The sequence below is a fragment of the Melopsittacus undulatus genome, chromosome 1 (assembly GCF_012275295.1).
Source record: "Melopsittacus undulatus isolate bMelUnd1 chromosome 1, bMelUnd1.mat.Z, whole genome shotgun sequence".
Taxonomy (NCBI): Eukaryota; Metazoa; Chordata; class Aves; order Psittaciformes; family Psittaculidae; genus Melopsittacus; species Melopsittacus undulatus.
The window spans coordinates 38,836,264-38,849,301 of NC_047527.1; the positions used below are offsets into that span (position 1 = coordinate 38,836,264).

The 13,038-nt window shown below is 39.5% G+C and overlaps 1 protein-coding gene across 1 annotated transcript in view; it reads left to right on the top strand.

The window, feature by feature from the left end:
* Positions 1–948: 948 nt before the first annotated feature.
* NSMAF (neutral sphingomyelinase activation associated factor) overlaps positions 949–13,038 on the top strand; it is a 38,141-nt gene continuing 26,051 nt past the window's right edge. Inside the window, exons 1-5 of the mRNA XM_005152738.3 lie at positions 949–1,236; positions 12,123–12,212; positions 12,310–12,388; positions 12,478–12,545; positions 12,626–12,662. Coding sequence (XP_005152795.2) covers positions 1,184–1,236; positions 12,123–12,212; positions 12,310–12,388; positions 12,478–12,545; positions 12,626–12,662 — 327 coding nt within the window. The 5' untranslated portion in view covers positions 949–1,183. The remainder of the gene's footprint in view (positions 1,237–12,122; positions 12,213–12,309; positions 12,389–12,477; positions 12,546–12,625; positions 12,663–13,038) is intronic.

Below are 13,038 nucleotides of genomic sequence, written 5' to 3' on the forward strand. Positions count from 1 at the left end.
GTTGGATATTGGACACGTACATATTCATAAATGCTGTCAGACATTTGCACAAGCTGCATGCGAGTATTGCAGATTTCTTTCAAATCACTGCTTTTACAAATCAATCAGACAAATAGCTCTTGAGGATGGTATCACTGTTTTCCAAACTGATCTCTCATCTCCTCAGATTCTGTGAACTACTCTTAAGAGGTCCCTGGAAGACAATCAGCAAAAGCAAAACTCTTGTCAGTACGTACAACACTTCTCAAATTCACGTTTATGGATCCACAAATTGAACTGTTCAGAATTACACAGATCAACATAAACTCAACTCAGCCTCAGCACAGAGATTAGATCAGGCAATCACTTGAGGCCTACAAGCCTATATTTCTTTTTATTCCTATGTGAAAAATCGCACCTCCTCTGTAAATAATTTTTTTTACTTATAAAAATGCAAATAGCAGTATTTTTCTACCTCACAAGAAAATACAACCTGTAAACACATTATAAATTGTTCAAATACAACGGCAGCGATACAAACTAATGGATTTTATTTACTTCAGCCTCCCACAGAGGTTTTAAACACCTGGCAGAACTTCACCTCTGCCACACACAGGGCAGAGGGAATCTCACTGCAATGGCATTATATTTACAAATTTTATTCAAACGCAATAAAAACGCAATAAATTGAGTCTTCCGCGATGCACTGAAGCGTGCGCTTCCCTCTGTGAGCACACGAGGCCGACTCTCGGCCGGGGCATTACTCCGAGCCCCCAGGAGGGCCGCGTTGCCATGCTCAGCCCCCGCTGCCATGAGCCACGGACACGGGTGGCATCTCCGTGACAAACACAATAAAAATCAAACCCACAGAAGCCTTAAGGAAAGGGACGGATGGGGGGAGTACAGTTGGATAGCTGCGTTCCCGTGAGAGGTGGGTCCTACCGCCAAGACCCGCTGAGGCACCTCGGCAGCCGCGGCCCGGCCCTGGCCTCTCCCGGAGGCTTCCCTTCCCCAGCAGTTTGTAACACCTTCCCCCCGCCTCGTATAAACGGGGCGGGCGCCCCCGGCCGGGCCCGCCAGACCGGCTGCCTGCCTGCGGTCGCGGGCAGCCCGATCTCCCCGCCTCCCTGAGGCGAGGCGCGGCCCGGCCTGGCTCGGCCTAGCCTGGCCTACTGTGTCGACGGTACCTCGGCCGGGCGGCTCCATGGCTTTCATCCGCAAGCGGCGGCTGGAACATGAGCTCTACTCCAAGGAGAGGTGAGCTCCCCTGCCCTAAGCTCGCCCTTGGCCTCGCGGCGGGGGCAGGGGGTGGGGACGCAGCCGTCTTCCTCACCGGCGAGCGAGAGCCGGGGGGCGGGGGCCTGGCGGAGCACTGCGGGCGGCGGGGCTGCCACCAGAGGGTCTGCTGGCTGGGACGGGGGGCAGCGGCTGCACGGCGTGTTGCTCACGGGGGTGTTGCTGTTTGAACCAGCTGGCTAATGATTCCCGAGAGTTAAGGCTCGGAAGGCCGTGGAGTAGACCTTGGGAAATACGAATGCTGATCGCTTTTCATAAATAGCGTGGATATAGCGTTTGTAGGTTTCTGTTTATTTGTTTATTGTCAGTTGTGTTCGTGGCATGGAGCTAGAGCTCTGCTTTACTATGAGTGCAGTTTATTTGTTGTTTGTTTTTCCGGATCATTATAATCAGTGTATCGTTAGCCCTTAAATTACAGACTCTCTGCTGGCTCTTTAAAGTGTTACATTCAATAGTCCATTCCTGCTTTCTGACTCTAACCTGTATTTTACGCTCCTGTGGGTAGCTGAGCATACAAGAAAGGCTTCTCACGCGTGCCCTAGTATAACCTGAATCGACTCTCTTATTTGTAGGTAGTGTCCAGCTTTCTTTGATGTGGCTTATCAATATCTGGCTTGTCATGAAGTTTCAAAACCTTTTGCTATGATAGTATTGCCATGTTGGGAAAGCTCTGAGGTGAGAGTGGATAGGTCAGCCTGGGTCAGGCAGTGGAGGGACACGGGCGTCTATTCTGGAGGGACCAAGACTCCCCAGTTGGCTCCCATTGCAGGTACCAAGAAGCCAGCAGGCAGAGGACAAGAGAGACTTGTTCCTGTACAAGCCCTGTGCAGATTCCTGCTGCAGGTTTGCTGGTCACACAGTACTGTTTATTGTTGGTGAGAAAAGCACATGACAAAGAGCTTGGCTCACTTTGTCAATATAATTTCTGATTCATAGCTATTCAGCCTGCGAAGCTACTGTAACTCTTGAGGTATTTTTGGAGTGCAGGCACTGGCCGGCTGGTGTGGCTTCAGTGGTGTATGAAGGGCTGCACGGAGAATGGACAAACTTCCTGCGCAGAAAGAAAAGAGAACAGCTTTTAATTTTGAAATATAACAAGTATATAGAAAGTGAGAATGACTATATTAGCTGTGTTAAGGATTTAATGTAAATAGTCTCCTTTTTTATTGAGAAGCTGAGAAAAAGCCAAAACTCATCAGACTTGTCACAAAAAAGTGGGAACTAAGTCTCTTCTAAAAAGCCCTGAAAACAACCCCAACATATCAATGTGTGTCAGCATTACTGATATGCGGTTATTGAAAGTCTCTAATGAGAAATTATTTTCTTTGCTCATAGTTGGAAACATTTTAGGATAATCTTATTTGAGTTTGTAATATGAGTACTTCATGAAAGTCTTGTTCTCATTTGCACTGGTAGCTTTTTCTATCTAAATATCTGCAATGTCATTTCTGTTTCTTCCACTTGCCAAACAATATCTGTGTGAAATAAAAGTAATTGTCTATATATGTTGTCCCTTATATGAGGTATTTCACTGTCCTCTTTCTATGCTTTTCTGAATTGGGTTATCTTGAAAACACTTAAGTGATTTAAAAGATTTTGGGCTCTGAAGTAGCAAATGAGAAGTATCAAATTTTGTCTCCTGTTTTCCTCATAGTTCTGCTTAAAACAACAGAAAAAAACAACAAAACCACAAACAAAAATCCATCACTTTATCACTTAATTGAAGGGGTAGCCTCAGAGAGCTTTTCTTGTTGCTTACTGGGTAATTGTTACAGACACCAACTCCTGTTTCATAGCTCCTCGTAATTTATGTAACCTTGGTGTAGGTACTTCCTAGTGAGATGACAAGGACTTTTTTAAACTTTGTGGCAACTATTTCTGGTGTAGTTGTTTGTTTGTTGCTGCTACTATAACAATATAAGCTGTAAAAGTTCTGGTTAAGAGTACCATGAAACTTAGTAGGCAAAAGGTAAATCATCTTATGCAGTTGCTTTAGGAGGGAAGCAAGATCGGATTGGTTTTAAGTTATCTGAAAAAAATACTTCCTCTTAACGAATTAGTTGAACTGAATTAATACCTGGTTACATAAACCTGCTTTTCTAACTGTGTGTTAGAAAACAAGAAACTACTGAAATGTCCTGTGTGTGCACACTGAGAACAAGGAGCAGGTTTTACTTTACATTTGATTAAATAAATCCATGTCTATACTGAACAAGGTTTATTCTGGCAGGAATTTTCCTTTCAAATTAATCCGTATTGTGTATCTATTTCGTCTGTGTATATCCCTGTTTACTTTGCCCAGGCGTTCAGAGTAAAGCTAAGATATTATGTCCCTTTGTGTAAGTGGTGTGTGCACACTTACCTAATTTATTTAATACCTAAAATATTTAGCATTCATTAACAGGAATCCTTTTTTACAATCAATTGTAGTTACAAAACTTCAAATTGAATGGTGTGGTGCTTGGCTCAGGAGGTTGTTGCTCTCTTTATAACTGAGTTCTGGGTTCTGTTGGTGGTTTGCCCAAACATGGCATTGATACAGAGACTCTTATAACAGTTCTGCCATTTTGTCTTGTGTGTTGCTTGGCTTCCTGTTTGAGGGGTTTATCTCTTCTGCTGGAAACATCACTCACACAAAGCAACTGCCAGCACTTGTAGGCCCTTGGATGGATCTTTTACATGATAATTGCTTTTGCATTTGGGTATTTCTTGGGAAATCTGTGGCCTTATCTTAATCTCTTGGGACGAAATATGCATAATGAAGGCTTTTATTCAGATGTCAGCAAATGAATCCTACAGCTCATCCTTAGATACTTTGCCTTCATGAGGAAGAGTTTTAATTTTTATACAGCTGTAGGCTGCAGTTGGATTGGGCTAGCACGCTTTTTATCCTTGGCAGTGTCCTTCCATTATCAGGATTGTACTTCCCATATCATGTCAAGTGATTGTGCAGGGTGTGTTGGATCAATCACTTGATATCTTGTGTCCAAGTACATTTCCATCATGCACTTTCCTGAAGTGATGGAAATGGTAAGAATTCAAAGCAGGATCTGTGGGGTACCTTCTCTGAGTGGTATAAACAGGATATTGCCAAGACACCGGCTCATGCACATTCATTCCTGTATCCAGTTTGAGCAAGTCTGGTGATTCAGTTGCTGAGTGACACTGGTATATAAAATGTGGGATTCTTGGAGGTTTTATTTTGTTGTTTAATGTCCCTCCCACCATGTGGTTGGATCTTAGATGAGATCTTTTCAAACTGGAGTATAGAGGGACAGGCACATCAAGCAAAGTAACAGTAAAATTCTCAAGTAGACTAAGCCTGATACAATGCACTCTATTTGGAAGATATTTTTATGTCATCTTGGCAGGACTTGTAAACCCCAGGGTGTAGTTTGTAAAGTGTGATTCTCTTTGTTGCATCCTCTGAACAATGCTAGGATTGTTTGGGTACCATTTGGATTTCCAAACCTTGTGTGTAGGGGATGACATCATAGGAGGTGAAGTTTTGCAGACGTTTTTATGCTACTTAGTGTTGTGCCTAGTTTTCCTGAGTGTCTTGGGTGTGTTCTTGACTCGTATTCATCAGCTCTTTTCTAAGTGGCAGTTATATGGGAGCTTTTTGAAAAAGGCAAAAATAAACAAGTAATTTTCAACTTTGTATTTAGAAGAGAGCAACCAGAGTTCTTCAGTGCTTTGTTCATTTACCAGCCTTTCCCCTGTCACTCTTATCTTTTTGCTGCTTGGCAAGGTGCATGGCTTCTTTGTCTTCCCCTGAAGCTGCTTCTTGAACCAATACCAGCTCACAAGAAAATACCTTTCATACCACTTCCATATAAACTTTTCAGAACTCCTTAGTATAATTTCTCTAGGACAATACATACAGGAATCTGAAATTAGTCTTTAAGCAAAAATGTATTAGCATGCTTTAATATACCTCTCCCCTTAAGTGTAGGTGCTTGCTTACCTCTTGAGCTCAAACAGCTCTGTCACACACTATTAAAGGATTAATTAACTGTACTCTACCAGGTTCTGTATACTTCTAACACTGGGTGGGAACTGAAGATGTTTCAACATAGAATCTGTTAAAGCCTTCATTAAAATTATCCGGAGGAGGGTGTGGAGGTCTATGTGAAAACATTATACTGAGTATCCACTGCCTTCCCTCCTGCCCCCCCCAGCATACATCCCCAGACAGACAGATACAGCAGTGACTGAACAGTCTTTGTTATGTTTCAGGGATATGTTTTTTCCCCCATAGCTTGGGAAGCTCCTTATGTTCTTTAAAGTTGTTTGCTGTGTGAATTGTTATAATAGAAAATGTTCCCTTACTTAGAATGTTGAATTGCATTGATGGAAGAAAGCAAGGATTTATTGTGAAGGTGGTGAGGCACTGGAACAGGTTGCCTAAGGAAGTTGTGAATGCTCCAATCCTGGCAGTGTTCAAGGCCTGGACACTCTGGATGGAGTCTTGGGTGACATGGTGTAGTGTGTGGTGACCCTGCCTGTGGCAGGGGCGTTGGAACAAGATGATTTTTAGGTCCTTTCCAACCCTAACAATTATGTGATTCTGTGTTCTTCTCCCCGCCAATCCCCACCCCGAAGCTGCTGCTGCTGTTGGTTTTGAATACAGGGTTTGAATTACACCTAAGATGAACAGCCTAATTTCCCTTCCACCCACTGTAAAGCTCACGGTCTTGCCCTGGTGGCAGTGGTGATTACCGATTCATTTAATTCTGGAAAGTGCAACTGCCTCTTTCTCAGTGTCTCTTGCAGCAGAGCTGGCCATCTTGTCCTTGTCCCAGACCTCTTCATGTTGTACCATCTCTGGTACTTCATATTCCCTTCCATGGCCTGATTGAGGTTACTAAATCTGTGCAGAACTGTCCTGGAGGGGGACTCCACAGCTCTGAAAAGAAGCTTGTGTTCTGATCTGTTTGCTAATGTGGTGGGTTTTCCAGTCAGAAGTGGATGGGCTCCTCAAGTATAAGTAGTTTTTTGAGGTATAACAATTTAGTGGGCTAGGTTGGACCAGGGAGGCTACCCTTTCCACCCCACACTCTCCCCCCCCCCCCCAACAGCCCCTTAAATTCCAATTTTCAAATTCACATATATTAAGAAAATAACAATCTTCTTAGACATTTTCTGGAAGCTTGTTTGCTGTTGGAGAGACTGAGGATAAAGTTCAGACTGTTAAGAAGCTATAATATAAGGCAGTAAGCATCTTTCAGACTCTTGCCCTTTATAGGTACTCTCATGTAGTTTGAGTTTTCTTTGAAAATCTTGTCTAATTTGTCTTTTATTTTCATTGTCAAAATAATATTTTTTAAAATAGTCTAAAATGTCAAGCTCAATATACAAGAGAAAATGGTAAATGATCCCTGAAGATATGATGTGGCTTACTAACTTCAGTCTGCTGTGAGCCACTAAGACCACAAAATTTGTGAACATAAATCTGTGAAATATGTCTTTATTAGGAGACCAGCATAAAAATATCCTGTAATGCACATTAAGGTGTGAGCTTTATTGCTTATTTTAAAGGATTTTGTGTCAACAGATACTTGAGTTGCTTTCCAAAAGAAGATATAGCATGACCCTTCTCTAAGTAGATTTTTAATAAACACTGATTAAATTATTTATACTTGGGAATTTTCAAGTATGTTGGGATATACATTTTGAAAATAGATTAAAATGAATCACTTGCTGATGATAAGAAAAATATCTCAAATTCGATCTCTTCTATTTGCCTGAAACAATAGTTTCTGGTATTTGATATCAGAATTGACAAAATGATATTTGTGTTGTAGGAATACAAAGTTTGAGAACAACAGGCAAATGTAGAAGATTTCTTTGATTTTTCTTAAACCTACAACTGTTTGTGTTATTATCTGAAAAAGAAAACCAAAAAACAAACAAACAAAAAACCAACAAGACAACCAGTTCTGTTTCTAGTTCTTGCTTATAATTTAAAAGGAAAAAAAAAATCTTTTTCATTTTTGATAATGATAGTTTTTTTTATATTTCCCAGCTAATACTTATGGATTGCTTTTATATATAGACATATATGGGGTTTATCTGGGGGAGGATTCGAAGGGGCCAGTTGCATTATTGAAGTTGTCCATTCATTCTCTCTGGAAGACCAGTTTACCTGACTAATTGCTGAGGTTAAGAGAGGGTTGGGGGGCTATGTCCTGGGGTCAGACTTAAAGGCAAAAGAGGGTAGACTGGGAACAGACTTTCTTGGTCTTACTTGATTTGACACTGGCTTTGTGATCCAGGCTGTTTTTCCAGGGCAGTGTGCGAGTCACAGGTTTACAATATGTGCTGTTAATTACTCAGCACAGGGAACACTGCAGCTCTTCAGTGGCTGAAAACCAAAGTACAATTCTCAACTGTTACAGATTTAATCAGTTTCTCATAGAGGGTATCATGCATTCTCCTCCTACTGTTATATGCTGGTTTTCTGGTTTGTTTTGATTTTGCGGGATTTTCCCTTCTGTCATGTGCATAAGAATTCAATCACTCTTTTAGATCCACACTAAGTGCATACAGATTCCTATTGTAGAACTACATAGCAGTTGATAGTGTATAATTTTTGTATGTCAGTCATCTTGATATCACAAGTGTCTTTGGAATACCTTGTCTAAGCTTTTTGGAAGACAGTCACCCTGAAGTCCAGCTGCTTAGTTGCATGTTGAAGATCCCCACTGCTTTTATTGTATAGCTATTGTGATTGATTTCCTAGTTTTTCAGACCTTCACAACAGTGTTTGCCTGCTCATGCAACATACTGGAGACTGATCTGTTCTCTTGCTATCTGTAAACACTTGTTAAACCTCTTGGCAAGCCTGAAGTATCATCCTGTGTAGTGATGGTTCTCAAGAGGGACCCTGTTGATACAATAGCTATCAGTGGCTGTATTTATTTACATGGAAGAAGTCTGTTCTGTGAAGATAAGAAGCTCTGTCTGTATTCTATCTGATGAAACTCTACTTTTCCTTTTTTTTACAACTCTGTGGATCATTAACAAGACAAATGAAATTTAAATACTTAAGCAATAAGGACTGAGATAAATTGAGAGATTCTAGAAGGTTATACCAGAGATCATGCTTCATAATCTCCAAAGTTCATAATTAGCAGTGACTTGAAGTTGTCTGTCATTGCTAGCCAGTAGTTGAGATGCAACTCTGAAAATTTTTGTTCCGCTTCTGGTATCATAACTAGAACTTGAAAGCATATTTGTAGAAGTGAAGGTAAGAGGGACTATTCTCATGAGCTTCAAAAGAGAACAACAAGAGAAAAGGAGATGTGAAAAGCTCCAGGGAGCTGGAACACACTGACAGTATCATGAAAAAGAGTTAATAATAGACTTGGTATGTGTATGCAAACAGCTGGACTGCAGGAAAATGTATAGAAATATTTCTCCTTAGCTAATAGTATCTTTGATCATACATTCTTTTGTCCTGGTGGAGAAGCAGACATTTCAAATCATGTGTCTTGAGGGGTATGATACTTTATGGCCAAGAAAAGTAGATTTTTGAAAAGTGAAGTTTTTGTGACAGGGTCTTTGGACGGGCTGCAATTTCATCCCAGTTGCAATGGGTGCTTGAGAAAAGTAGAGATAAGTAATTGTACTTGTGGAGATTTGATGTCTGGCTCTGCCTGCAGAAGTGACTCATCAGCCTGAAAATATAGGAAAATGTGGTTAGAGTAAATGGACTTACAAGTAGGAGAGTAGCAATAAGCACAGAAATGCTTGTAAAAGACTGCAGGACCACCTGGAAGGCTCTGCGGAGAATGTGGGGTGAAGGTAAAATGTGGAAAATGTACTTGACCTATATGACATACAGTGTTTGGAGAAAGTGCTTTACTAGCTGCCAGCCTTTCTCAAGATGGCAAAGCAGAGATCAGAAAATGATCATGAGATTAGAGCACAGGAGGTTGCTGGTCTCCAGCAAGGAGCTCTAACTGGATGCTGTAGTAATATGGGAGAGACAGAGTCTAGTAGCAAAAGGGTAAACTGGATGCTGCTACTAAATACTGTATTTTAAAGGGAAGAAACCTGTAATTTCCCATAGAACCTAGTTAGCCTATATGAAGAGCTTATCTTGAGTTTTTGTGTGTAGCTTCATGAAAGCATCTCATTCAGCAGGTGTGAGGAGTATGCCAGGTAAAGTGTACCTCAAATCCTTCCCAGTAGCTCACAGCTTCTGCTTTTAGGAAGGTGAATTGTTGGGTCATGTGTTGAATATAAAGATAGAGTAGTTTCTGGGGGTTGGTTATCCTGAAAACTTTGAAAAAGAGCTCTAGCTTTATGTATTTTGGCTTATGTAAGCATGTTGTAGTTACTGTGAATAACAGAGGCAATGTTTTGATCTAAATGTGACTTATCTTGAATAGATGGATTCTCGCATTTACCAAACACTTAAAAGGGAAGTCTATTAACTACCAGTGCTGCCAACTTGTGGATTTAGAAAGAATATAAAAATATATGGAGTTTGTCAAAAGAATGGGTGGAGACAAAGGAAAGAGACCGAGAATGAAGAACTTTAGAAATTAGTTCTGTTGCCCACATGTTAACTTGGAAGTTACCAATTTCCTTGGAAGAAAAATTGTGTGCCCATGAAAGTCATTGCTGTGAAGCTGATTGTTCCCTATGACAATAGTGTCTGTTCCCTGATAAAAGAAAGCAGAAGAATATATATATATTAATATCTATATGTATTTCATAGATATTTATATATACGTAAATATACCATAGTCTATAGTACATTTACACTATACGCTACTTATATAAATATATATATTTCAAATAAATTTGTATATTACCTTTGTTCCTAACCTTTTTATATTTAAATATTTTGGCTTCTGGCTAATAAGCTGGTTGTATATACTTACACCATCAGAATGTTTTTCTTTCTAGTATATTTCTCTTTATATATCCTAACATAGCTTTACTAAATAGCTTTAAATGAAAATGTGATAGTATTTGCTGGATCTGAGTTTGCAAAATCCCCAAAATTTTAAGTTTATCCCAGATTATTTCAACTGTGTGATGTGTTGAAAAATGGGATTTTATGGTAACCGTGTGAAACATGCTATGGTTTCATACTCCTCTTCCCCCTTAGCTTGTAGACTGTTTCTACCTCCTGTTTTAGTTTCCTGAAGGTGAGTGAGCAAAATAAATATGAAAAGGACAATTTGGCCCCTTCAAAAGCCCCAAGGCCTCAGAAACTTAGAAATTCAGTTTACACCTGTTTCTGAGACATGCTTTCATAGGTGGCAAGAATTTTGAAGAAGAGACTTTGGTGAGAAATAGAAAGCAACTGAAGTTGTTTCAAAAAGGATATGTGAAGGCATGGCCCCTATAACCCTACTTGAAACTGGAGATATTCAAGAACCTTACAATAACAGCAAGATAGAGGGATAGAGGCTGAAGAGACTGAGATTTGTGGTGAATTTTCTGAAGGAGTTTTGTATGGGAGATATTGTTCCAGCTTGTATGTTTTGTAACATTATAACATCATTTGTTTCTTAATGGCATTGTAAAATACCTGTTTTCAAGAAAAAAGAGGTAAAGACAATGCCGTTTTGAAAAAAGCAGCAGAGCATTAGTACAGAATGTCTTGGACACACAAGCAGTTTTGAGTATATTGACCCACTGTTACTTGTATTTACAGTAAACCTTTATTGTTGTGTTCTGTTTAATATAACAGTCACAACACAAATTGTGGTGGAACAAAATGTATTTTCCAATAACCCTGGTTTTTTTTTCTATTATGAAATATGCTTTCTTAACGAGCAGGCTATTAGGTACATTCAGTTCATTTTGTGAACTCTTGACATCTTTACTGCTGTTTGACTACTGCTTTGGGGACATTTGATGTTTACTAGCATTGTCACGGGCATTTCTTGTGAAGCACATCATGAACACAGTACAAAAAGCTCAAAGAGTGGATGTAAGTAAACGCTAAGAGCTTCTGCTGATTGTGCCTCCGCTGCACACAAGCTGGTGTGCTTCCAACTGAAGTTATAGATGTTTCTGGTCCTCCTTCTGTGCCATTACACAGTGCACTCCCCACAGCTGAAAATATAGGTGACCCTGTGTTCACCCTGTTAGTATTGTTGGTGTGTTTTAATCACTTGCAGCAGTTTTTTAAGTTGTTAGAGAACACAGTTTCATGTTGTATCTAATCTAGCCTATTTGCGTTTGCCTCCTACCATGCATTTACCTCCTCCTTACTATGATCCTGCAGTTAAATACTTTAGAAGATTTCAGAGGTTTTATTGTTATTATTTGATGTTGTTGAAGTTTCTTGTCTATTGGATTAGTCCATAAATTTAATCTTCCTGTGGGGTTGAAGAGGCACTGGTACAGAGGAAGTGCAGAAATGTGGTTACAGAGAAAGATATTGTTTCCTCAGAGGGTATCCATTGAGCGGCTCAGACAATGGCTTTTCTTCAGAAAGATCTGATCTTCTCCATTCCAAGCAGTTAGTTTCTGCCTCTTTTTTGTTATTGCATATTTTGACAGGCATATGCTGGTCTGGGCTAAACTAATGTTTAATGGGTGGAAAACCTGGCTGTGTTAGGGCAGTTCCCACCTAAGACATATGCACAGAATCGAATACCTAACTTTATACATATTTGAAGAGCATCAGTCAGTCTTCCTCATGCATATACAAATTTTCCATATGAGTTTGTTGTTTTAAAAAGTTAATGTATTTTTGGGGGATGTGGCACAGCACAGAAATTGGTGAAGATTTCCCAAACACTTTATAAAATTTCTTAAGAACTGTAACTGTTACAGTGTTTTCTTTTTTAATAAATATTTTTATTTATTTGTAGGTTTTCACTGCTTCTTCTTAATCTGGAAGAATATTACTTTGAGCAGCACACAGCTAATCATATTAAAAATAAAGGTTGCAGAGATGAAAGGTACAAAACTCTTAATACATTCATTTACTAGAGTTGTTTTAGTCTCTTGGATCTCTAACACATACACAACTACTTGCTTTTTTATTATTCCTTTTAGAAAATTCAGAGGATCTCTAAAAATCTGTTCAAAGTCAATAATTTTTGAACCTGATGACAATAGCCAACCTATTATAAAGGTAAGTAGTGTGAACTTATAATTTCTTGGTAATTTAAGATTCTCTTTATAAAGCTTTTAAGAGGTATGCATTTTTATAACTTGCTGCAGATACCACTGAGAGACTGCATTAGTATAAAAGCCCCAGAAGATAATGAAGCAAAGAACCCTTTCACACGGTACGTGACTTTGAGTTACATATTTAATTCCTTTTAAAGTTGAAATGGCCATCACTTCAATTATCTTATTTACATTTTAGGGTTACATCTGGAGGGATTTCTGTTGTATGTAATCAGGTAAGACCTGCATATAACAGATTCTTGATGTATAAATGAGCAAGGTTTTGTTCTTTAATGGTATCTTTCTCAAAGCTGGTGTCTTTCTCAAAGTTGGAGTCTTAGGGTGGGGGGTTAACTGGAAACAAAACTAATCAGTGTCAAAAACTTAGCATTAATGTGAAGCTGTTGATGCCAGGAATATTAAACTGTTAATGACTTCATTAAGTCATTAATTTGATAAAGTGAACTTTTCACACTGTGCATTTTATAATGGTGCTTAGGGCAATTTTAGAATTGAATTAAAAAGGAGAATAGATTGAAATAAAACTGGTTATTAATCATCTTTGTCTTGCTATATTGCTTTCTTTTACTTCATGCAGTGTGTAGTGGTAAT